This window comes from Miscanthus floridulus, chromosome 19 (assembly GCF_019320115.1).
Source record: "Miscanthus floridulus cultivar M001 chromosome 19, ASM1932011v1, whole genome shotgun sequence".
NCBI classification, from domain to species: Eukaryota; Viridiplantae; Streptophyta; class Magnoliopsida; order Poales; family Poaceae; genus Miscanthus; species Miscanthus floridulus.
Window position 1 is genome coordinate 104,814,122 of NC_089598.1, and position 25,837 is coordinate 104,839,958.

Here is a 25,837-nt window from a genome sequence, read left to right on the forward strand (position 1 = left end):
GACCGAACTTTGGGTTTACGAACTAACAGTGACAGAGTGCGTTAGTGTTTTCATTTTTAAAAGAGTTAGTGTCACTGCATGATTGGATGGATACAACTGGTGGTAGGTGGGAGGAGCATAAAATATACAAAGACGCACCATCAGCATCCTTATATATTTATCCTGCATGCTTAACCGGAACTTTTGCATAATAAGGCCCTGTTTAGATCACCTCCAAATTCAAGTTTTTTCACTCTCTCTCCATCACATCAATTTTTAGCCGCTTGCATGAAGCATTAAATATAAGTAAAAAAATAACTAATTGCACAGTTTAGTTGGAAATCACGAGATGAATCTTTTGAGCCTAGTTGGTCCACGATTGGACAATATTTACCAAATAAGACGAAAATGCTACTATTTATCGAGTTGAAAATATTTGCAATCTAAAAGTGGCCTAAATTCGACGGCGCCAGACCAGACTGTCCTTGCGTCCTGCCAGATCTGAAATCGGCAGTGCTGCCGTATCCCACTCCAACAAATCTGCGCGCACGATCCGTCCTGTTTCCATTTTTCTTTCTTCACTCCACCCTGTGCGGTCTTTGTACTGTACTCCCTCCGTCTCCAAATTTTCGTTTTGGCTTCCTGTATATTAAAAAATATTAATATTTATGATACATAATTAGTATCATTTGATAGATATTTGAATCTAGTTTTTTAATAAATTTATTTAAAGATAGAAATGTTGCACGTATTTTTTATAAATTGAGTCAAAGTTATTGGTACGTAAATCATGGCGACAAACATTTAGGGAACATATACTACTCAAAACACCACCCTTTTTGGCCTTTTTCACTTTCAGGAGACTGCACATTTGCAGTTGCATCTACATACACGGGCACCACCATCATCATCGTCCTGTTGCTGCAAAGTGCAGACATTCAACGGCCCCTTCCTGAGAGAACAGTGTCTGAAAAGACGATAAGAAAGACGAATGAAACCAGCTGGTGAGGTTTCCTGTCTGAACAGGCATGTGCCTGTAAGGCTGTAACTGTAAAGCATTGCCCAACAGTCCTCTGTTGCCCAAGATTCAGATCTGGAACAAATTGCAAGGATGTATCATGGTATCTGATGCAGTCACTGGGTTGAGGTTTATGTATGCAACAGGAGGGCTTGTGCCTGTACGTTGGCAACATGATCTTCTTGTGATGTGCAGGTCATGAGCTCAAACGAGTGAAACAACTAACCAACCAGCTACGGAGTTGAATTGTTCATACCAATCTTTAACCTCGGATGCTAGATTCCATGACTGATCTCAACCGAGCTGTGACCGCTCTCCTTCGCTTGTTGCCCACTTGCCATGGCTTTAATCCTCGAGGCATTTTCGCCGTCCCCAATCTCATAAAAGTATTTCGATACCTGCAAGTTGGTGGCTGCGTCCTTTCGGCCCACATCTATCAGCATATGTGCAGCTCTCTTTCCCAGCGCATTTTCACCATGTGACTTGCAGCTCTGAATGAGCGAGCTCCACGCCTTGGTGTAGTGCCGTAGCGGCAAGTGTTCCATCATCCTCATTGCCTCCTCCACAAAACCGTCTCGGCCGAGAAGGTTAACCATGCAAGCGAAGTGCCTCTCGTCAGGACCCAGCTCGCGGGTCGCTCTCATGAGCTCAATCACCAGCCTGCCTTCTTCGATCAATCCTGCCTGGTCACACCCTGCGATTGCGCACAGGAAGGTGACGTCGTCAGGCTTGAGGCCCCTGGAAACCATCTCATTGAACAGCTCCACTCCTTTTGCGCCATCTCCGTATCGAGCACATGTAGATATCATTGAAGTGAAGCAAACAACGTTTGGATCCCGCAAGCTTTCGAATATCAGGTGGGAACTGTTCACCTGACCAGCTCGAGCATATGCGCTGATCAAGGAGGAGCACACAGCCATGTCTGTTTCAAAGCCCAGCTTGAAGACCCAGGAATGCAGCATCTGGCAACTGATTAAACTTGGCGAAGCTGACAAAGATATGGCCTTCAGGGTTGCAGAGAGAGTCACGTTATCAGGCATAACTCCCTCTACAGTCATACAGTACAAGACCTCCAGTGAGGAGTGAAAAACCTTGCTGCGAATTGATGATGTAATTGTTGAATTACAGCACTCCAGTGCAAGGCTTGGGATTTCATTAAAGACTGACAAGGAACAATCAAAAGAGCAGCACTTTCCATACATGTCAATGAGTGCAGTTTGCACATGCGCACTACTCCAACTGAATCCAAGCTTAAGAGCAATACCATGCATCTGCGCCCCAACTCGAAGGTCTCCAGTCTGACCAGACGAAGCAAAGAGCCCAACAAAGGAGCGGACTGAGGGCATCTTGCCATGCCAAAGCATCTGTCTCAAGTAATCAGTTGCTTCCTTTATACGTCCTTTGCTTGCACAAACAGAAACAATTGAGTTCCATGAGATGACATCCTCGGAAGGGATAGCATCCAGTGAATTCTTAGCATCCACTAAGTCTCCGGTTGCTGAGTAAAGATCCACAAGCGAGTTTGACAGGAAAATATTTGACGGAACCCACCCTGCCTTGAGAACCACTCCATGAAGCTGCCTGCCTTGTTCCAGCCATTCTTCATCTTGATAGCATACTTTCATCGCGTAACAGTAGGAAAGACCATTCAACTCCAAACCATGCCGTCTCATGTCTAGCAAGGACCAAAGGAGGTCCTCGGCCAACTTCAGGTTGCACAAACCACCCAGAACCACATTGGACATGACTGTGCTCTGCAATGGCATCTCATTGTACAGCAAGAGGGCAGCACAAGGCATTTCAACGTGCATATACAGATTGACCAACGCAGACCTGACAAATGGGTTGGAGCACAGGCCCAAGGCCAGTATCCGGCCATGCAGTTGCAGTCCCTCGCAGCTGTTGCACGCACCGAGGATTGCAGAGAAGGTATGAGGGGTCTCTCTGAAGCCTGAAGCAACCATCCACTTGTAAACTACAAGAGCTCGATTGCTGATACCGTCTCGAATGAACCCAGTGATCATACGGTTCAAAGAAACGACATCCCACACTGCCATCACCACAAATAGTCTCACTGAACACTGATGGATCCAGCGGAGACAGTGGTGATGCTTGGGGCTCTGCTATTCCTCACTGGTATGTGCAACTTGCAGGGTGAGGTCACCATGCAAATTTGTGGGATTCTTAAGTTGGTGAAGAGGGAAGCGTCCAAGCAGCAAGCATCTCTCCGATTTCCATCAGTCTGCAGTGAGCTCCCCACTGCAGAGAAACCGTGGAGACTGTTTTTGTGAAGCAGAGTGTCATCTCAACCTGGTCCAAAACACTTTGACGCCATTGTCACCTAATCAAAATCAGATGAACTAGTGTACAGGAACTTCAGAATAAGTTTGCTTAGGGTCATAAAATAAAATCAAAACTAGAATATCGCTATCTTTATCTAAGCACCACTTGTTAATGTCATCTACGTAAAGAGTAGAATTTCATCTAGGTAAAGAGTAGAATTTGGTACGGCTCACATTCTCTACTGAAGATTTGAAGGACAGATTGTAACCGCCATCATCACTAAGCACCTTGATATACATGCAAGTTAGCATACAAGGGCAGCTTTAAATTTCTACACTGATGCCAGAAGGCCATACTTCAGACAAAAAAAAGACTCACCATTCAATGAACATTCAGTCTGAAACCAAAACTATGGGTTATCTGTGAAGGGCTTCCTCACAGTTTTTAACAAGTTGTTGAATTGAAATTCATTTATTGTCACCATAAGTTGTTATCATATTCAAGTCATTAAGCTTAAACATCAAAATTGATCAGTACTAAGCACAACAATTCCCCAATCCACCTAAGGAGAATGTAATTTAGATGTAGTGAGTTGGTATTTCCCAATTCTCATCCATCAGAACATCACTGTCAAACCATGATACAATGCACAATGGTACAGCTCGATGAAAAATCTCACGTTTTTTCTCACACAAGATTCAAAGTTGATAGATTTTCCATATACACCAAACAGATTACACTTTAGAGGCTTTGATAAAATGAAATCCAAGAAGACATCTCAGTCCCCGCACCTGTTGGCTTTGGCTGTTGCGGCAGCTGCCAAGATCTTCATTCGAATTGAAGACCCAGAAGCTGGGGCTAGAGTTCACGATCGCTACGTGGAGCACGGTATAGGAAATAGCTAGAGCTGATCGTTCACCGCCAATGCCATAGGCAAAGGTCTAGTGCTCCATTCTCTATGCTTATTTCTTTGCCTGAAGCACAACCACTGTTTGCAGCCAGTTGTTCGGCGCAACTCCCCACCAGGCACCAGCTAAAGGCCGGCCTGGCTGATTGAATATATATGTGCCACAGGGTCACTGATGGGGCAATTGGGTTGTCTTTGAATCAGGGATCTGAGGAATCACTGATTTGATGGATGGGTGAGTCTCTATGTCTATTTCTGCTTCCTGAAAGTAGGGGACTGATGTGTCTGTCTTGCTGTATAGCAAAGCGATCGACCTTAACAAAGAAATGCGTGCGAAGTGGCTTCATAGATAGTTTTATGGAATGCTTAAACCTTTAGGAGCTTCTGTAAGAAGTAAGATTTTTGAATAAGTAGAAGCCTGCAAAAGTCTACCTTTTGGCAGCATTCACCCTTCTCCTTCGTTGCCGTAGAGGCCTGGAGGCTGCAGCCTGCAACCTCGGGCGAAGGATGCTCTCGTTGGGGAGGCGCTCGGTCGGGGAGGTACACGGGCGGAGGCCTCCAGAGCTCCGGCGGGGAGGTGCTCGGGCCGTGAGCTGAGGGCCGGCGGCCGCCGGACCGAGCCGAAGGAGACGAGCGGGGGAGAACGGAGGCGAGGGAGACGCGCGGTGGCTGAGGCGGCGGAGCTGGGGAGACGGACGGGCATGGGAAGGGAGAGGCCGGAAAAACGGAGGCGAGGGAGACGCGCGGTGGCTGAGGCGGCGGAGCCGGGGAGACGGACGGGCATGGGAAGGGAGAGGCCGGAAAAGCTCCCCCACGGGCTTCCTGAAAAAGCCCATTCCTAATTCGTTTGCAAGAAGCATCAGAAAAAATAAGCCCACAGAAGCTTACAAGCAAAGCAGCCCAATAAGTCGTTCCAAACATAGTCATTAAGAGCGTGTTTAGTTTCAGGAAATTAGAATTTTGGGCTACTGTAGCACTTTCGTTTTTATTTTGCAATTAGTGTTCAAACATGGACTAATTAGGCTCAAAACGTTCATCTCGCAATTTCCCACCAAACTGTGCAATTAGTTTTTTTTTGTCTACATTTAATGCTCCATGCACGAGCCGCAAACATTCGATGTGATGGCTACTGTAGCACTTTTAGGATTTTGGGTTGGAACTAAACATGAGCTAAACTATATAGGTGCTTTGACTTCATTCATTAAACTTCTTAGTACAAACAAGTTATGCCAGGGTTTGGAGAATGATATAGGGATCCTACAAATAGTACTCCCTCCGTCCAACAAAGAATGCATTTCTAGCACAGTATCATGGTTTTGTATCTTAAGTTCGATCAATTATAGATAAAAAGTATCAATATTTATGATATCAAATAAATATCATTAGATTAATTACGAAATGTATTTTTATAATAAATTATTTTGGAGTCGTAAATGTGAATAGTATTTGCTAGAAATTTGGTTAAACGTGAACTACTTTTGCTGGCACGCAATACGTAGTTACATTCTTTCCTGGACAGAGAGAGTACTTCGCATAGCATATTTTTCATGATCTGGTTTGATCATTGCAGCTAGCTCTTTTTTTCAAAATGAAATATACTCCCCTGTTTTAAATTGTAAGTCATTCTACCTTTTATCTTTTCAACATACATATGTACATCTAGATACGTAGCAAAAGCTATGTAACTAAAAAGGCCACAATTTGGTATAGAGGGAATATGTGAGAAACCAACACTGTCATACTTTGCAAGGCTGTAAACTGTGTCGATTCAGTTCCATGCTTGCCATGTATGACTCATATATTATGATTATGAAATATGGTGTGACCTGTGAGTGTTCTCCTGAAAGGTAAATTGGGAACTGTGATTTTTAATCTCGTGTGATGTGATTCAGCGAGCAGCCTGAAAGTTAATATGCCCACACTGAAAGATAATGATCTACATTATGTTTTATCCAGGGTGGTGTTTCCTGTAAACCACGAGATGAGATGCCTCAGGAGTCAGGCCGCAGCCCGCTATCTGAGAATGCAGGAAGAGATTAATCTTCTACTGGACGATCCACCTTATGAGGAATGACGATACCGATATCGCACTTGAGAACTTGACGGCCTTATTCAGTTCCTCAAGGGAAAAGGGTGAAAATGTGGAGCCTGTGATAAAAGAGGACGAGAAAGAGATGACGACGGAAAAAAAGATGCCCCAGTCGATCAAAATCTCAATGACGCAGGCAAACAATGATGCCAAAGTAGTGTGCATATCAGATATTAGTACCATATCACTAGTGCCAGAATAATCTTCCAAAAATGTACTGTTTTGATATTAATAAGACATCATTTTTAAACTGCTGAGTACTCTGGTATTATGATCCTTTCTTTCCTTCATAGAACCACACATTGTAAAGTACATATAGGGCCCGTTGTATTCAGATGAGTATATGCATCAACTTTAAAATATCATTTTTTTATATAAACAATCAATGATGTCAAAACCTACAGACTGCAGGGCATTTTGCATACCGACACTGCTTCTCACAACAGATCAATCTTCAGAATTGGGGTTCACCACATTTTCTCCTTGTAGCTCATTTTCTTCTCGTAGATCATATTCAACAACTAGACCAAGATTATCAACAAACTTGTGGTACACCTGGCACCCTGCACACTGTTTGCATAGTGTATGTTAGAACATATTTACAGCATGCGTAAGAAAACATCAATCATACGAATGCAGGCTTGTCTCATACAGCGATCCAAAATGAGCAAAGCAGTAGGTTTGGAGTTTGCATTTTTGCACATAAATAAAGGCACAGAACAAGGTTTACCTGAAGAAAAACTGTCCCACTTTCATAGGCTACTCTGTTTATCAAGCGCTTGGTCCTCTCACCACATGCATTGCATGTAAATTGAACAAGCAAGCTTCTTCTAGGAAGCTTTATATCAACAGCGGCTTCCTGAAACATCACACAAACAGAAGTTACATTTATGACATTCTTGCCTACAAACTAGTCTGTTGTTTGCCGCTTTACTATTCAATCTGCCAGTGAATTGAGCACTTATTACTCATTTCTGAATCTAGTTTGTTCCTCAATCAGCAAGCAATTTGTTACATTGTCTTTCATGCAATAAACCACTGAATTATACACAAAATGCAAGACCTTATCATTATTTCTTTATCATATTTTTCACATATGTATGCTATCAACCTAGCAAATTTTCAATTTACAAAACGTGTTCATACATAGTTTACTAAAGCCAATCAGCCAATGGACAAAGAAGATAAGATGCTAGAAAACCACAATTATTCTGACTATATGAATCATCAAGTTGATTTAGAATAGCTAGCAACCTACACCAACATATCAGGCTGAATCTCATTAGTTATCCAATTTCAATAATCAGTGGTCTAAAAACCCAAGCAGTTACTGTTTCCCCCATTGCTGGTGGCTACCTAATCCAGTTCACTCCCTAATCGCCTCCACTAAATAATTCCAATCCATAACCCAAATCAATTCACCCCTGACGATCTGAAAACATCATAGAGAGGAAGGAGAGAGAGCCCTAACTAACCGTTGGCGACGGCACCGCGTCCGAATTGACCTCACGGGAGGAGGAAGCGAGCCTCCTTGGATGGTACGAAACTCTCAACCTGCAGGCCGAGAGACGAGCTTAGAAACCCGCGTCCCGCGAGCCGAGCCGAGAAGTAGATGGAACGGAGCGCACCGCGGTGCCGGAGCGCTAAACTTCGAGGAGGAGGCCACAAAGGACAAGTGAGGAGGAGGAGGCTCCCGGCGGGACGAAAGGATCCCCGGCAACAACGCTGAGGGCGGCAGCCCAGCCGCGCAGCAGCCGTACACCTGCGGCCGTCGTCGCCATAGCCGCCTACTCCTACTTGGATTCGCTTGCCGCAGGGGAGGTCAGGGCGGAGGGCGGTCGCCGGGGCCGAGCGGGCGAGCAGGTTCCGTCGTTTTGCCCCTGTAGGCCGGGATCTTTAACTCTTTTTTTTTATTCATTGTTACGGATGGCACTCCTCCGTTCGCCATGGTAAATAGTAACCCTTACGCGTTTTTGCTATTTTTACTGGTGCGGCACGCTAGCGTGGCAGCAAGCCTAGGAAGGCCTAACGACCATGCGAAATGACCTATGTACCATGGCTGCTTCTCTCCCTCCCATCATTGACGCGTGGGCCTCACATGTCAGCTTTGTCTTCAACCTCCCGCCATCCTGGATGAACGGAAATCCGGCGTTGCCTTCGGTGACGTCAGGAACTCGAGTGCCGCCAGGTCCGACCTCTCGACCATCCTGGATGAACAGATGACGCATCAGGAACCGTTGGGAATCAAAAGATCGATGATGGGCATGGATGGATGAAGAATCAATTCTTAAATAAATAAATTACGTACGAGATGCAATCGATGGGGCAGGTGTTGATGGCGTCGACGATCCTATCCTCGTCGTCAGCCCACTGCGCGACGGCGCGTGCACGGTCATAGACGGACTTGGGGCCGAGCCAGGAGGAGTAGAGCGAGCGGCCCGTGTAGCCGGCAAACTCGGAGCGGGGCGCCTGCTCTTGGTCGTAGGCGAGGCACGCAGCCGGGTCGGAGAGCAGCACGTACACCTCATTGAGGACGACGGCCATGTCGTGCCCGCCCATCGCGCGCAGCTACGTCCGGGTGGCACCACTTCTGCAGCGACCGGTACGCTGCCTTGATCTCTGACTGCGGCGACGACAGCTCCACGCCCAGCAGCTCGTAGTCCGACACCCACGATCCGCGGACGCCCCCGGCCCGCCGTCGTCGGATGCTTCAGCTCGGCACCAGTGGCGAGCGCTTGCTCGCCGTGCCGTGACAGGCCGCGAGGAGCGTAGCCTTGGGGCGGCAGGGGAGACAGAGACGATGTTGACGACAAGCGTGGACATGGCAGAGCGTGCGGTTCAGCAAGGCGTGCCGGAGGTCGAGGAGTGGCAGAAGCTTGACCGGGACTGCACGAGTTCCCCCTTCCCTCTCTGCGAGGTGATGGCAGGAGGTTGAAGATGAAGCTGACATGTGAGGCCCACGCGTCAGCGATTGGAGGGAGAGAAGCAGCAGGGGTACATAGGTCATTTCGCATGCTCTGTAGGCATTTCTAGGCTTGCTGCCACGCTGGCGTGCCCATCTGGCGTGGATATGTAGGTGCGCGCATAAAGATAACAAACGGAGGAAGATAACAAACGGAGGAGTGCCATCCGTAACGATGGCAAAAAGTTAAAAATCCCCTGAGGCCTGAACGGCTCTAACAAGCAGCCCCACCAGATGTCCATATTGACTGGGCCAGCCCGTTAACCAGTTTAGACAGCCCATTGTCTGTATTTACCCCTGTCAGCCTTCGGGTTGTGGGCTGTGGCCTTTTTATCACTGTCTCAAAACATGGCTAAGTCAAATCCCAAAATTGCTTCTACTAAAAAAAAAATCCAAAATTGCTGTGCTCGAAACAACAATGGCATGGTGTCATACTGAAGAATCACATGGATTCAGACATCCAGTTCCATCACTGTGAAACCCACCGACGGCCACGAATGGAGTGTGTTTGCGTGCAGACACATCCGACTTCCTATCCCTGGTAAAGTACACAAGAAAGCTTTGTGTTATCAGAAGATTCACAAGCTTCTTTCATTTATTGCTCTCTCCATTCTAAATTATAAGTCTTAGTTTTTACTATGTATCTAGACACAACATACATCTAGATGCATAGCAAAAACTAAGTATCTAAAAGAGCAAAAACAACTTGAAATAGATAGATGGTATGAAGAAACAGTACCTTAGGCATTTATAAATTTGAAACTGGAAACGGAGTTGTGGGATGAAGCACTTGTGCTTTTAGTGTATTCTCGTGATTGCTTTCTGACCTCTGGAACAAGACTAGCAGCTTGCAGAATGGTAATCACCAAAAATCATTGCAAGAACATGCTCCATCTCGGAAATGGTGGAACCTACTCCGATCTCTAACAATGATTTCCCGGTTCCAAAGCTGAGAGATTAACTTGATTGCAGAGTGGCAGTCCTCACAGACTCTCAGGTTCTTCATGATATGAATCGGTAAGTTCGGTGGAAGGCTAATGAGACCAAAAGCAATGGCTATCTTCTCACTGTGTGCTAAAAGTGCCTGTTCTTTCTCTTCCTCGTCAACGTCCACTGCTATCATTGACGTAGCTGGAGAATAACCCGCAGACTTTAGCCTGCGTGCAATTTCCTCCATCATCGTGATGATCTCTAATGTCCGAGGATGTGATTGGTCATTGACAACAAACTTGTGTACCTGCCCAGCCACAGTAATTGAGCTGTAACCTGCCGTTTTCTTAACTCCCTGTTCTTCCATCAACATCCTTATTCTTTTTGCATCTACCCATTGTCTAGAGTCTATGTATATGTTATACAACTGGACATAGACAGCATCCTCCTCAGGCGCTAACTTCAGAAGATGCTCCGCAGCATGTCTGGCTAGGTCAATGTTTTTGTGGACTCTGCAAGCACTCAAGATGGAGCCCCATATGACGGCATTTGGTTGCATTGGCATGGTCTGAACAAGATGCATAGCTTCATCCAAGAGCCCACTGCGAGCAAGCAAATCTATCATGCAGCCATAATGCTCAACTTGAGGGTGTAATTTGTGCAACGATCTCATCTCGTTGAAGTGCAGACGGCCTTCATTAAGCAGACTCGAGTGGCTGCATGCAGTCAGAACAGCAATGTAGGTAACTGAGGTGGGCAGAAAACCATCACGCTTCATCTGGCGGAAAGACTCCAGAGCATCCTTACCCATCCCATTGAATGCAAGACCTGTGATCATGGCACTCCAAGTGTGAATGTCTCTTTCACCCATGCGATGGAACACAGCGGTTGCCTCATCCACCCTCCCACATTTCATGTACATGTCCACAAGTGCAGTTCCAAGGTAGACATCTTCCTCTACTATCCTCTGTTCGATTGAAGCATGCAAAGCCCTGCCCTGTGGCAGTGCACCTAAGCTCGCACAAGCAGTGAGAAGGGTCACCACGGTAAAATTATCAGCACGCATGCCGTGTCTCCTCATCTGCATGAACAACTGTAATGCGTCTCTAAGCCGGCCACTGTGGATGTATCCAGTGATCATCGAGTTGAATGTGATGACATCACGGGCGCCCATTTGATCAAACAAAGACCTTGCAATATCAACATGGCCAAGCTTGCAGTACCCGTCAATGATAGCATTCCATGGCTCAGGCTTTTGGCCCCTTCCCACAGCGTCAAAGACCGCCTGTGCTTGGGCAATGTCACCACATTTGGCATACATGTCAATGAGCGCAACAACAAGATTGTCAGTCATCCGGATCCTCTTCTTCCCAACCAGCAAGTGCAGCAATCGTCCAAGATCCAAATTCTTGAGCTTCGAACATGCCGAGAGAGCGCCAATCACCGCGACTTCATCCGGCTCGACACCATCTGAAAGCATGCAGTTGAAGCAATACACGGCATCAGCAGGCCGGCCAGCACGCGAGTACCCAGCAATCAAACTAGTCCATGAGACCACGTTCCTCTCCGGTGCCTGCATGAGGAGCCTCCGCGCTTCATCGAGCAGCCCCCACCTGACCAGCCCGCCGATCACCGTGGCCCACACGACCGCGTCCTTGACAGGCATCTCATCGAACGCCCGGCGGGCGTCGTCCGTGAGCCCAAGCGAGGCGTACATGTGGATGAGGGGATTCGCCACGATCCGCGCGGCGGAGGGGAGCATGGTCCGGAGGCACGCGGCGTGCAGCATCCGGCAGAGCCCGGCGCCGGCGCCGGCGCCGCAGCACCGGAAGACGAAGTGGAACGTGAAGGCGCTCGTGCGGACGCCCCCGCGGCGCATGCGGCGGAGGAGGAGGACGGGATAGTCTGCGCCGGCGGAAGCCTGGAGGCAGGCGCGGAGGGCGGTGTCGTGGAGGAAAGTGGTGGGGTGCGGCAATCGGTCGAACAGGCTTAGCACGTAGCGCAGGTGGCGCGGGGCCGAGAGGCAGTTGGTGAGCGAGTTGAGGAGGTGCTCGGCGGAGGGACGGTGGGCAATGCGGCCGGACGTGGTGAGGACGGCGTGGAGCTGGGACGCTTGTCGCACGGAGCGAGGGGTCGGCCATGGCGACGCCGGCATGGCACGGCCCGCTTGCAGCCGCAGCGGAGGAACAGCGCGCGCAGCCGTGTGACGGCGCGGCCAACCTGGATCTCGATGGCTCGAGCTCTTTTGGGCTGTTTTGGTTGTGAAATTGTAAAAGGCCATGATCAAGCCCAAGTTTGTGTATTTGATGGCCATAGTTCCAGGTGAAGCTCTACGGGCAGATCGAGCCCATGAAAGCTTTTTTTTCAGAACAAATCCAAAAATAGCATAGTACTACTCTGTTGTAAGTCGTTCTGACTTTCTACATACATAATTTTTACTATATAATATATGGACATATTGTATATCTAGATGCGTACAAAAAACTATATATCTAGAAAAAGCCAGAACGACTTACAATTTTGAAATGGTGGAGTAGCATTTATGACAATTTTTATAAAAACAGGGTTTACTCCGTAAAAAAAATGTATTTATGACAGTTTAACACTTTTCCTATATCTTATATGCCTAAATTTTTATTATTATGAAAATTGTTTGTGAGTTGTATTTTTAATTGTACTATTTAATTTGCGTAGAATTGTTGTCTGGAAATTTCTAAAGTTTATGACACCTAAATTATAGCAACTCCCAAAGTTTAAAGTCGCTTATAACCAACAATACTCCTAAAAGTATGTTTATATTTGTGGTAAGAGAAAGTACTAGTAAATTTGTGTTGCTTCACCTCCAGTGGAGCAATTTCAAACACTGAGTGGTTGTTTGCTTTAAGCCCTGACAAATTTACTTGGGCATACATCCATCACAATTTTGGACGCTGGAATTGGATCGATCAGCCTAACCTGCATCCACATAGGACAGGTCTCAAACCAAACGGCGCCTCATTTTAAAGCAGAGAGCTCCACGAAGCAACAAGTCAGTTTTCATCTTGGTGGAGCAATAATCGAACTGCAACGGCTTCACCCAAGATTTTTTTTTTTGAAACAGAGTAGAAAATCTGAAGTGGAGTATTAATCCTTGGGAGAGAGCAGCCATAGAGTGTCACGGCTAGCTAGCAGCTTTAAATTGCGAGACACGCATCTTCCTTTCCCTTCCCTGCCAACCACCATGCGCCGTCGGTGCATGCATGTGAATTCCCCCTTCAAGGAATGGCTGGCCATGCACGCCCACGACGCAGAGCGTGGCTGCCCATGCACTGCACCACGGCGATCTCGATCCAGAGCCTTCCTCTCCTGCTTCCTCCCCTCGCTCCATGAAATCTTGCTTCCTCGGCTCGATCGTTTCATTCTTCGCGAGCCGCGCGCAGGTCTCTCTATAAGTACGCACCTCGCGCGCACCAGCCTACTCACTCAGTCACTTGGCATACAGCGCAGTCCATCCCCATCCTTCTCCGGCCACTCCATCCGAAGCAACTGAGCGGAGACCGAGGCCGGCCATGGGCAAGCAGGCGACGGCGCTGGCGCTGCTGTGCGTCGTCCTGCTCGCGGCGACGGTGGACGACGCGGCGGCGGCGTCGTGCAACCCGTCGGCGCTGAGCGCGTGCGCGGGCGCGCTGTTCGGCGGGGCGGTGACGCCGCGGTGCTGCGCGTCGCTGCGGGCGCAGCAGCCGTGCCTCTGCCAGTACAAGCGCGACCCGACGTACCGCGGCTACGTCAACGGCCCCGTCGCGCAGAGCGTCACCCGCGCCTGCGGCCTCCCCATGATGAAGTGCTGATGCCTGATCGAGAGTCTGCTCCGTCCGTCGCCGCCGGCTACGTATACTACTGCGAGTCCACGGCAGATCCATGGACGGACAGACTGAGACAGACAGACATACGTGCGTCTAAATAAACGCGAGTTCTAGCTCGGCTGGTTGTTGCAGCTCGCCATGCTCCGGCAACTCGTAGTCAGCTACCTCGGGAGTAAGGCTATGCATGATGCCGGTGGTTTTGGCTGTTTTCATTATGTTTCTGCGCCCTGTTCGTTTAGATTGGTTTGACTTAGGGTGCGTTTAGATCCAAAAAAAAATTGGATTTTGGCTCACTGTAGCATTTCGTTTGTATTTGGTAATTAGTGTCTAATTATGGACTAATTAGGTTCAAAAGTTTCGTCTCGCAATTTCTCGATCAATTGTGTAATTAATTTTTTTTTCGTCTACATTTAGTACTCCATGCACGTGCCGCAAGATTCGATGTGACAGTTACTATGCAAAATTTTTTGGCAACTAAACAGGGCCTTATAAGCCATGACTGAAAGTACTGTTAGCTGATTTAATGTGGAAGAAAAATACTGTTCATTGACTGATAAGTCATAGCTTATAAACCAAATACGACCGAGCAAACAAGCTGCTGAGTTGTTTTTGTATAAGTAAAAAATCACGCTGCCGTGCTATGTCCAGCGTTTATAAATTTATAAGTTTTATTTATACTAGGCCGGCCTTGGTACTTCTGATTCTACATACACAGAAGCCTCATCCTCCAGATGAAACTACAGGATACTTGTTGCTTGTGGAAATGGCACTAGCGAACTCAACTCAATCGACTGACGATCAAACACAAAGTAAAACGACTGAGAGGTGGCATGATCTGATGATATAAGCTACTGGTTATAAATGACTGGGTAATCTGGAAACAGCAGCACAGCACCACAAGCAGTATGGATTTAACACACCCAGAACATCACAGTATCACACATAACGGGCAGTCACGGCATAAATTGCATTGTTTAAACTAACTGGGTACCAAACCCAAAGCAGCTAACCAAGACATGTAAAATCAGGATGACCACCAGGTACTACTCGATCTTTAAGAGCCGGGGTGTAAAACTCATGATAACCACAGAAATACCTAACTACTCAGCCCAAAGGACCTGAACAAGCGATTTGAAACTAAGGATAACCACCACAAACAGTTAACTAGTCCTGCGAACGGGAATGGAACAGTAGCTTCCACTGCTTTGTCCTCCAAGCCACACTTCTGGATGCAACTAGTATGTACATGATAAACCTATAACTCGGATCAAACAGAGCGCTTTGATATGTAAGATCACTTTGCAACAGAAGTCCCCGCTGACTTCTCATCATCAGGCAGGCCCTGCGATAAATAAGCCAGTCAGGAAAGGTTGTCCAACAGGTGTCATGATTCATGAATGTATCTCCAGCAACAATACATGTATGCAGAAGTACAGTATATTGAGGGAATCGCACATACCAGGTCGTTGTGAAGCAAATTGATCTCTGAGAACTTTGGCAGCACAGATTTCACATCAGAAGTTGCTGACTTCTCATTCTGCAGATCTTGACTCATCTTGCTGCTACTCTCAGACACCTCAGCATTGTGGTAATCAGCACCAGGTACACCCTGGCGATGAATAGGTCAATCAATGAGCAGAACTGTATGTTGCACAAAAAACCTTGTCCAAAGGCTCACAGCACACCTTTGCTTACAAAGAACTGGGATGGATGGATAGATAGAGGGGTGCTGGCAAGGTTGGGCAGCGAAAGAGAGTTTAAAATACCTGGTCGTTATGAAGGTCATTGGTAGCCTCAGCATCATCATGAAGCATATCTTGTGAGTTCAGCTCATGAAGCATATCAGCAGTCAGATTTATGTCAAAATCATTTGCCTTGAGTAACTCATCAATGAAATCTGTAGAGACATTTGGGAACATTGAAAAGACCATGTTCGCTAGAGCAAGTTCATCAATGTCATTTTCCTCATGCTGCGAAGGATCAAAATTGCTACCAGAAGCCTCTCCCTTTGATGATGACCCTGCAGAAATGATAAGACCTGCTGAGCTCTCAGTGTATTCATATGAATCTACTACCCCTATAATACACCAGTTAGAATTAATCTACAGCCACACAGTAAATGCCTGTTCCACAGTCATGACCTATACTGCATCCACACCCACAAATACACCCAGAAAATATAACACATCAAAACGGATGCACCAGATCATCTATCAGGCATTATCTCTCCTTACTCAACCAAATCCAACGGCTCATGTTCAGTGTGGCTGCCCTCTCCCACACCCGCACCCCCACAACGCGAAGGCTCGGCCAGAGTTCGATTCCACCTAGCGCCCCCATTTTATTCTCTTCGGAAAAAAAAGAAACGACGGGTGAAATCAGGGCAGGTGGGGAAACGGCGGCCACAGATGGCGCAGGAGTACGGCACGGAAGGGGCGATGACACCCCGATGCTAGGCGCGATCGAGGACGCGGCGGTCGTGGGCTGGCGAGCGACTTTCGTCCCGCACGAATCATTGGGCCGTCGGGGTGCTGCGGTGGCCGGCGGCCCAATGGTAGCGGGGGCGCAGCGGCTTCGGTTAGTGGCCCGGTGGGCAGACGACAGCCATCCATGAGCGGTCCGCGACAGCGTGGCCATACGCGAGCAGCGGCGGAGCCACGGGAGGCGGCAGCACGACCACTCGCGGGCGGTCCCAGGCCGGCTGACGGGGCCAATAGCTGGACGGGCGCCCGTCCTTCCAGGCCACCAGTTCCCCACGAATCGCTCGCTCACCCCTCCGACGGTCCGATCAGCCGCGCCTCTATCGGATTCGCCATCGTCGCCGACGCGTTCCTAACACCGACGCGCTCGGGGGGCACACGCTAGGTGGGCGGCAGCGAGGTCGACTCATCAAGTCCGCGCCGCCATGATCACTCGAGGACGAGCGCTCGGCGGGGACCGTCTCTTGCATCAGGGGCGCTGCGGCGGCTCGGGAAGCAGCCCTGTCGGGTGGACTGGCTCGACGTCGAGTCCATGAATGTGCGCGGCGCGCACGGCCACAGCACCAAGGTGCGTTCGTTCTCCCGGACCCGGAGGGCGTCCGTGGATCGAAACACGCCGTAGCATCCGCAAATGGGACCTCTTGCCTGTCTGCGAGCTTTGACCATTTCGTTCCTTGTAGCCAATGAATGGAGTCCTCTTGCCTGATCGCTGGGTAATGGCTCTATTGAATTGCTACCAGAAATGTGGGAGCACACAGGTTTACGCTTTTCTTACGCCCTCTGGGATGAGTGATGTCGTATGAAGATGAGATGCCATGTAAGTAGAGAGGGTGCAGGATAGCAGTCTGTTAACATTCATTTGTTCTCCCGATGGTTCAACCTGTATACGTTGTAATTTTTTTTTAAATGGGTCGTTGTGAATTTGTGGTGTGGTACATTAGATACATATATGTTTTCATTGACCTTTTGTTGTGTTTGTTCACTGCTTGTTTGAACCTGACTTGGATTTTTCTATCTGAAACCAGAATTCTGGACAAGCTTTGCTTTGTCTTAGTAAATTTGTTCTTTCGTATTTACAGTTATTATTACAATATTCTGACATGCCTTGACCTTCTGCCAGGTATTTTAAGAGTGGTCCTCTTTTCATATCATCGAACGGTAAAACTATTTGTGGCACACATTTTTTCCTTTGGTTCCAGACTGTAACAATGTTACAATTACTATATTTTAGGAATTCGATGGAAATCATGGAAAAAAACGTTGGTTCATCCTCACACGAACGTCACTGGTTTTCTTCAAGAGTGATCCTGTTAATGTCCATGCTCTTTGCATTTTGACTTCTATTTACATGAATGAAAATGGAATCTGATGTTATTCTAATTATTTCCTACGTGCAGCTCTATGGTTTTTATATATATATATGAAGTCATGAAGATGACTAACTAGAACTTTTCAGCGCAATGTTTCTCTTGTTTTTCAGTTTTTCATCCAGTAGCTTCTGAGAAGGAAGCAGTTAAGATTGGAGTTGGCTCCAGATTGCAACTGGAACCATGAAAATAGTTGTCACATTATTCTAGACTATTGACTATGAAAAAATATATGTTTTTTTTTGCATGAATTATAAATATATTCTCAATCTATGTTTGATTACTAAAAGATATTCTTTGGTTGTTTGATTACATTGATAGATAATGCCGTAGCGTTAGCACGGGTAATATACTAGTAAAGCAAATCTGAGAGTTCAAAACCTACAGAACCACTAGAAAAATCTTTAGTCTCACCTCCTTGTTTTTCTAGGGCTTTGTGTGCAAATGAACCCAGCGATCCAGGTATGAAAGGGCTGGCGTTTGGATTCAACTGGAACGATCCTTCCATGGTTCTTTGATCAACAAATCTGTAAATGTGCAAAGACAAAATTCAGCGCAAATATATATGTGCAATTTACAACAGCAAACAAGAGAATTCACAGAGTAGCCATGCATAACTTATATCAAGAGACAGTAATATGGTCCAAAGTGCCAATTCAAAGCAATAAAGTTTGAAACTGAGCAGAAGGGATAAAATTAAAATTCGAAGTAGATCAACTGTGTTAGTACATATTCCGATCTCATGTGCATCACAAAATTAATCTTCTTGCGCTAGAGTAATCCAGAATACAATACTTCTGGAAGAGTAAATTTCCAAATGTAGGAGAATTTTTAAAACAACAATTAGTTTGCTAAATTTAGAATGTTGCTGACAACAGTACTGACTACAGAATGCAAATGACAAAACCGGCAATATGCTCGAGTGACAACTAGCAAATGGATGCAAGTAGTTGCTATCAATCAGAATATTATTGATGGGTGCTTCAGCTATATGGTAAAATATAAAACGCTGACTTTGTTTCAATATCATCATACAGGATTACATGATAAACATGTGGATAGATTTTTCTTCTTCAAACATAGAGAAGGATATTCCAAAGAAGGCAGTGAAATAAAAGCATAACTATTACTTTTTTTATTGAGACTAGAATGCTCCAATCAGGCGCACTCCCATTAATCAGAAACAGTAATATTCGATTACATGCAGATAACATCCTAATTTTCATAAAGAACAACTAAGGAACTGTTATGCCCATCATTCCCTTCTAGAGAATTGAAAAGTGATCACAGATGAAGTAATGGAACATTTGACTAGTGGCCCAAGATATCAAAATGAGTTCATTAAAAAATAGAATAAAGGAGGACCCAGGCTCCTAGACAGAAACAGTGGTTAGCTTATCGCATTCGAGTTCTAGAACTAAATCCCAGAAGTAATGGACCAATTCTCTAAAATTAGGAATAGTAACTATCCAAAAGATACAGTCACTGGCTTAATTGCTGGTAAAGATCTAACAACTTACATCAAATGGGGTGATTTTAAAAAACAGCAAATATTTGTGTAGTCCTAAAAGATTTATAACCGAAACAACGCTGAATAATTAAATTAATCAGATTCAAGACAAGATGCCATACTAGAATAGAGCCAAAATGACAACCTACCAATAAATCAAATGGGGTGATTTAATACGATTTAGAAGAACAGAAGCAAGTAATAGTAGAATCCCACAAGCTTTCTAACCAAATAACGAAGAATAATCGAAGTAGTTAGATTCAATAAGCCGTACTGGACCAGAACCAAAATTACAACCTAGCAATACATCAATGTGCGACATCAGGCCCATAGTAATGCAAATAACAGGCAAAAATCACTGTATCCCTTGCTACTACAAATCATTGGCTACTGCTTCTATACACGAATTCTGACTGCAATCGGAAGCTGGCTGCAGCAGCACTGTGGTTGAAGCAGCAGCAATACTACTGTGTAAAACCTGTAGAAATCAAGCAGCATCAGCTGCTGCAGCTGTGGTAGAAGTGCAGTCTAATAATCTATTTGATCTTCACAAGCTACCAGCTCTTCCATCCCGTGTACAAGACAAAGCAGCTCCTCAATACTAACACAGAATCCGGATCAGACCGATGAATAACAAACGAACATCATCACAGTAAATAAACAGAGAACACGCATCAGCATTCCTCTCTTCCCAGCACCCACGCGACCAACCGAACTAGCTCTACAGACCTCTACCCCGATCCCAGCCGCAAAGCGCACCAGAACACAGCAGGGAGAGCAAGCGGCTGTATCCCAAGTTCGCAGCAGACCCCTACCCGATCCACGCCACAAAGCGCACCAGAACACAGAAGGGGCGAGCAAGCGGCCGATCAAAACCCCCCACGACGAGTCAGTGGACCAGATCGGCACCACGATCGCGACAACTCGACGCGACTGGCGGCGAACAGATCGACCTACACCTAGCCCTAGCCCTAGCCCTCACACTCCCTTGAACAGATCGAACGGACAGATACATGCAGCCCGGAGAGCAATCGAGTTGAGAAGGTTTACCTCGGGACGATCGGCGGGGGCGATGCGGTGCGGAGGTCGCCGGCGCCGGAGCGGTGGTGATGTGAAGTGGGAAGGCCGTGGGGGTGGACTGGGGGAAGAAAGCGAAAGGTGTGACGGGGAAGGGAAACGGCACGGCAGTGGCGTGAATGCGTGATCATAAGGGCAACTGGGGAATCATTCCAAGTTGGCAACCGAAGGCTTAGGCCGTAGGCCCATGGGCCTATTACGTGGTAGAGAACTTTATTGGTCTAGGCCCATTCCTCCTGTAGGATTTCCGGCCTTTAAGTCTGGGCTCCACATAATTTTTCTTTCTCACGTTGAATCAAAACAGAAAAAGATTTGTTTTTTTTTAAAGAAAAAGATTCCCTAAAAAAAACAGAAAAAGATCTACCGAGCATGTCCTTGATTCACCTCTTTCACTGGCACGTACTTACGGCACAGGTCGGATTCAGTTGAGATTGGAGCCCGCCAATTCATCTCGCTCCTCGTTCCACAGCACGTCCGGTTTTTCATGAAAACGCAAAAGCCCGTGTGGCGAACGAACAAGACAAAGCATCTTTCTTCCGTCTAAAATGCAAAAGTCCGGGTCAAATAAACGTGCTCCATGAAAACCAACGGACCTTTTCAGAATCAAATCAAACTGAAATCAAATGCAAACAAAATAAACCACTACGCGAGGAACACATGGCATGGATCGATCGGATCCGACTTGAAAACAGAAAATCAGTCACGCCTTGTATATTTCAATGGAGCAGGGTACATATAAAAATATATTATATGTGTTCAATGACAGCCAACTCATGTAACAACTACGAGATGCGCTCATTTGTACATCTTCATCGTTTAAAACAATAGACATCTCTTCATTGTGAGTACAGTCTAGTACTTTAGCCGGTCACCTTTAGTCGCACAATGGTTTATGTAAATCACAGCCCCGTGTGCTGCCGCAACTGTTTTTCTTCCTTTTCCTTTGCCTTTTGTCGTTCCAGGGAAGCTATTCTCCAAACTTCTTAGACATCTTCATCTCACATTCATTTATCTTTGTATCGAAGGTGTGTTTTAGCAGGGTTGTAAATTTTTATAGAAACGTTTTTTATCTAAATTGGCTCCGTTCGCTGGTCTAAAACTTGGCTAAAACTGGCTAAAAACACTGTTCCGGCTGAATTGTTGTGAGAGAAAAATACTGTTCTGGTTGAAAAAAGAAGCCAAACAAGCCGAATATAGGGTAAGCCGAACAGGACCATTGTCTATAGAAATAATGTTTCTCTATTAGAATCAATTCATCTAACAATATGGTAAAAAACAAAAATCAGTTTCAAATGATTCTCCCTAAAACGTTTCTCTCTATGTCATTTTAGCAGTGATTCCACAGAGAGAACCTAAAACGAGTTTCTGGTGGCCAAACATCACCCTAAATGACATGTCTATGAAAAAACAAAAACTGAACTACCTTGTGTCTGTTGGCCCTGAGATCTCCCGTACGAGTGAGCCGACCGCTCACCGGCGTTACCGACCACACACTATGGCTAGAAGTAGAAGAAAAGAGGAAGAACAGAGCACACACAGCACAAGCACCAGCGTTGGTCGGAGCTCTACAGAGGAGATGGCAAAACTGAACTCGCTCACTTTACTAAGTTGCAGTGGGAAGCTATATATACAACTATACCCATTTAATCCTAGTGCACAGACATGCCAGGCTGCCATGCCGCTACAGTAACTAGATGTGACAGCAGGGCTGACTTTGACGCCTGCCCCTGCTATGGTTACAGTGCGGCAGGGGAGCCTTTCGGCGCCTGCCCCTGCCACGGCTACAGTGCAGCAGCAGGGGAGCTCTTTCGACGCCTGCCTCTACCGCATGTATAGGGGAGCAGCAGATTACTTTACAATTCTTCCCCTAATCCTACTACTAACCCTAGAATCTTCACAATGCCGATCATCTTCTTCAGCTTCGTGAACTGAAGACGGCTAAGCGGCTTGGTGAGGACATCCGCGAGCTGCCGACCAGTTTCGATGAACTCGATGACGAGCCCTCTATCGACATAGTCCCTGAGAAAGTGGAACTTAACGTCGATGTGCTTGCTCCGGTCATGGAGAACCGGATTCTTCGCGAGGGCGATGGCGGGTTGGTTGTCCACCGTTAGTGTTGGTGAGTGAGTGTCGACATAGAATTTTCGTCCCGTGCCGAGGACAGATGCAACAAGCCGAAAGGGTCTGCTCGATGGAGCTGTAGATCTGCCTAGCTTCAGCACAGAGATGGTCGATCCTGCGCACTCCTTCCGAGACGTGCCAGTCAATTTGACCCTATAATTGACAAGGAGATAAAGCTTATCAGTAATTAAGGGCGGAACTTGCCGATGTTGTCAGACAGTCCCGAATGTGCGGCTCTAAGAGCCGATATGAAAGGAGATCGACTAAACAGTCGATTCCAGCATATTCATGAGAATAAATCGGTTAAAATTGGGTTGTATAAGAAGAATCGGTTATCATTCAAGATAAATGTCGTTATTTGAGCAGATATTAATCAATGGCAATAAGATGTCAACAATGATTGGTTTATGCTGAGTCAATGATTACAAGCAACCGAACCCCTTTTATATAAAGAAATAATTAAACATCATTTAACCATTTAATAAAGATAAATCTAATAAACATGTTAGATCTCATCTATCGCTATGACCAGTGGGGCATGAGGCAGAATCATGTAGGCCATAGAAATAATAATAGACTCAATGACCCTAACTCATTACTAATATCAGTGGGGCATGAGGCAGAAATCATGCAAGCCATAATACAATAATAAGATCATGGGGCTAAGACATCTTTCAACCTATCTTTACTTTAACGGTCTCGTGATGCGAACTGCTCGTGAAAGCACTCGATATCGGCTAAAATAGCCGATTAAGACATAGCGCACATTTAAAATCATGCCTTATCAGAAATAGATCTATCGAATAACGATCCCCACTCCACAGTGCTAACAGTGGGGTGTGAGGCATAATCACACATGCCGTGATAACGGGCTATGGAACGGTTTTCGCTAGCCAATAAATCTACTCAAGATGCAATATGCTCTAACCGCACGCTATGCACGATCAAGATTGATGTAAAACATCCGATAAAATGTAACTCATCGTTTAATGCACAGATTAGATCAGTTTTAGATTAACAAACGATGGGCTAAACAATATATAAGGCCGATCTAGATCAATCCCAATCGGGTAGAGTGATATTGTTGTAATTTAGATAAATAATGAAAGCAATAAGCAATATCGGTAACTTAATAAATCTACCAAAGACTGCCATTCTAAGGTAGAGTCGATAACTTGACTTTGATCTAGTTCATGCAGTGGGGGTCGACCGGATCGATGCAGCCGTACTTGAACTAGGCAAGAATCGATAACTAACTTATACCAGAGTCGTAGTGGAGGTCGATCGGATCGATGCAGCCATACGAACAGAGGTATAAGCCATGACGGTACTTACAACAAGCAGTGGAGGTCGACCAGATCGATGCAGCCGTACTTTCTAAAGAACTCATCGAGATCTACTCTACTCCTACTCCTAAGGGGTGGCCGGAGCCGATCTCTTCCTTTCTAGGATAAGCTTACCAAATTTTAGTGTAAACAGTGAGCTTCCACACCGGTCAGCTCGCCCAGCAGCCGGCATAGCCACACAGCTTGGCATGCCACTGCGGCCGCCGCCACGTACTCTGCCTCGTACGTGGACAGCACCACCACCTTCTGTTTCAGCGATAGCCATGAGATTAGAGCCGATCCGAGTAAGACGAGCACGCCAGAGGTGCTCCACCGTCCGTCGATGACCCCCACCATGTCTACATCGCTGAACATAGTGAGCTACAACCTACTTCCGCCATTATTAGGGAAGACGATCCTCTAATTCAATGTCTCCTTGACGTAGCGCAGCGGCCGCTTCACCACGGCCCAGTGATCCTCTTAGGGATCCTCCATGATGCGGCTGACGTAGCCCATGACAAATGTAATGTCTGGCCTCATGTGGACTAGGTAGCGTAGACCACCGATGATGCTCTAGTAGAGTGTTGCATCTACCTTCATCATGGTACTGGCCTTCATCAGCTTTAGCTGCTCTTCCATCGGAGTCACGTACGGCTTGCACTGAGCCATGCCACTCTGCTCCAATAGCTTTGAGACATACACACTCTGACTGAGCATGAGCGCCTCCTTCCCCTGTCTCAACTCGAAGCCGAGGTAGTAGGAGAGTGTGACAGAACCGCCCAATTTATACAAGATCAAGTATGGCTGTCCCCGCTAACACATTGACACGCGCATACTTTCACTTATACAAACCCGGTAGTTCGCCGAGTGTCACAAAGGACCTCGGCAAATCAACATCACAACCAAGATCGCATGATTAAGCAAATACACATCTCATACGCGGAGTTGCAACAGAAATAATATTACAATTGGGTTCACAAATAATAGTACAAGTTTGGGTTTTAAAACAGATTAGAGAAAACAACATAGCTTTCAAATGATTACATTAAGTTCCAAATACATTGCTAGCATAAGTGACATCCTCAGATAAAAGCATATAGGTGAGAAGTAAATATAGAGTCACCGAGCCCACTGGGGTTAGCCACCATCTTCTGTAGCCCAAGAACTTCACCTGCAACATGGTGGGATAAACCCTGAGTACTCGAATGTACTTAGCTAGACTTACCCATCGGGAACCAAAACAATGACACCAAGGATTATGCAAGGCTTTCTTTAGTGGGCTAGCTGACTCGTTTGCAAAAAACATAAGCTATCATGAAGAAACTATTTTAAGTACTTTGCATCATCTTTATTATAACCTATCCATCTAGGTAAGCACCTGTACTATAGCAATCACTTGATTAACCAATAACATCCAGTTACCAATTTAGATTTAGCATATCCCATACCATCCAGATAACCATCATTGTTCCATAATAATTACTATGATGCCATAGCTCGAGTCAAGTGCTCACTATCCAGGAGCGATAGTGATTCGAATTGATTCCTAACCAGCTGGTGATTTATTCCTCACACAAACCACACTCACCGATCAAGTGAGCTACAGATCACCAATGACACTTTCCAAGTAGCCGCGGGATAACAGCCGGGACCGCACTACCCAGGGACCACCCGACTACCAGGACGCACCTTGGGCTCACTCTTCATGTCCCCGTCATACCCCCTTCAGCACCAGTCTGCCAATCTGGGTTTATCCCGGCTCGAATAGTGTCACTAGCTTTGCGGTCGAAAGGTACTTTATTCGGCCAGCTAAATATAAGGCATGCGTTCAACATGACAAGAGGGACGAGCAACGATCGGTCCTTAATCGACACAAACGGAAACTAACAGCACCCCAGAACCCTGTCTGGTTGCCTCCAACTTTTTCCGTCTGGTCTCTAATTATCC

General features: G+C 46.3%; 4 protein-coding genes and 1 pseudogene across 7 annotated transcripts; 1 reads left to right on the forward strand and 4 right to left on the reverse strand.

Moving 5' to 3' along the window:
• Positions 1–307: 307 nt before the first annotated feature.
• Positions 308–4,982, reverse strand: LOC136528928 (pentatricopeptide repeat-containing protein At1g74600, chloroplastic-like). Of its 4 annotated transcripts, none has more exons than XR_010777161.1 (2): positions 4,620–4,982; positions 308–621 (listed from the first exon to the last, which is right to left on the reverse strand). XR_010777161.1 is itself a non-coding variant. In XM_066521934.1 (2 exons), exon 2 carries the CDS (start codon positions 3,052–3,054, stop codon positions 1,273–1,275), a length of 1,782 nt encoding a protein of 593 aa, XP_066378031.1. In that variant the 5' UTR covers positions 3,055–3,307; positions 4,620–4,982; the 3' UTR covers positions 724–1,272. The 4 variants fall into 4 exon arrangements, 3 of the variants coding, with proteins under 3 accessions (XP_066378031.1, XP_066378029.1, XP_066378030.1); XM_066521934.1 differs by lacking the exon at positions 308–621 and adding an exon at positions 724–3,307; XM_066521932.1 differs by lacking the exon at positions 308–621 and adding an exon at positions 724–3,338.
• A 1,471-nt stretch (positions 4,983–6,453) lies between these two features.
• On the reverse strand, positions 6,454–9,112 carry LOC136529577 (uncharacterized; annotated as a pseudogene).
• Positions 9,113–9,456: 344 nt separating this feature from the next.
• LOC136529358 (pentatricopeptide repeat-containing protein At4g21065-like) lies at positions 9,457–12,393 on the reverse strand. Its single transcript, XM_066522432.1, has 2 exons — positions 9,978–12,393; positions 9,457–9,776 (listed from the first exon to the last, which is right to left on the reverse strand). Exon 1 carries the CDS (start codon positions 12,321–12,323, stop codon positions 10,101–10,103), a length of 2,223 nt encoding a protein of 740 aa, XP_066378529.1. The 5' UTR covers positions 12,324–12,393; the 3' UTR covers positions 9,457–9,776; positions 9,978–10,100.
• A 1,286-nt stretch (positions 12,394–13,679) lies between these two features.
• On the forward strand, positions 13,680–14,370 carry LOC136525324 (probable non-specific lipid-transfer protein 2). Its single transcript, XM_066518325.1, has one exon. It carries the CDS (start codon positions 13,717–13,719, stop codon positions 13,993–13,995), a length of 279 nt encoding a protein of 92 aa, XP_066374422.1. The 5' UTR covers positions 13,680–13,716; the 3' UTR covers positions 13,996–14,370.
• A 576-nt stretch (positions 14,371–14,946) lies between these two features.
• Positions 14,947–20,559, reverse strand: LOC136529168 (uncharacterized). Its single transcript, XM_066522244.1, has 5 exons — positions 20,418–20,559; positions 18,272–18,384; positions 15,777–16,030; positions 15,470–15,619; positions 14,947–15,352 (listed from the first exon to the last, which is right to left on the reverse strand). Exons 2-5 carry the CDS (start codon positions 18,363–18,365, stop codon positions 15,305–15,307), a joined length of 546 nt encoding a protein of 181 aa, XP_066378341.1. The 5' UTR covers positions 18,366–18,384; positions 20,418–20,559; the 3' UTR covers positions 14,947–15,304.
• Positions 20,560–25,837: the final 5,278 nt, after the last annotated feature.

Excerpts from the sequence above, each read along its gene's own strand:
- LOC136529358 (XM_066522432.1), bottom strand. The coding sequence starts at position 12,323 with ATGCCGGCGTCGCCATGGCCGACCCCTCGCTCCGTGCGACAAGCGTCC.
- LOC136528928 (XM_066521934.1), bottom strand. The coding sequence starts at position 3,054 with ATGGCAGTGTGGGATGTCGTTTCTTTGAACCGTATGATCACTGGGTTC.
- LOC136529168 (XM_066522244.1), bottom strand. The coding sequence starts at position 18,365 with ATGGAAGGATCGTTCCAGTTGAATCCAAACGCCAGCCCTTTCATACCT. Across the intron at positions 16,031-18,271 it reads AGCCCTAGAAAAACAAGGAG|GGTCATCATCAAAGGGAGAG; the intron begins GTGAGACTAAAG and ends TCATTTCTGCAG. Across the intron at positions 15,353-15,469 it reads ATTTGCTTCACAACGACCTG|GGCCTGCCTGATGATGAGAA; the intron begins GTATGTGCGATT and ends TATTTATCGCAG.
- LOC136525324 (XM_066518325.1), top strand. The coding sequence starts at position 13,717 with ATGGGCAAGCAGGCGACGGCGCTGGCGCTGCTGTGCGTCGTCCTGCTC.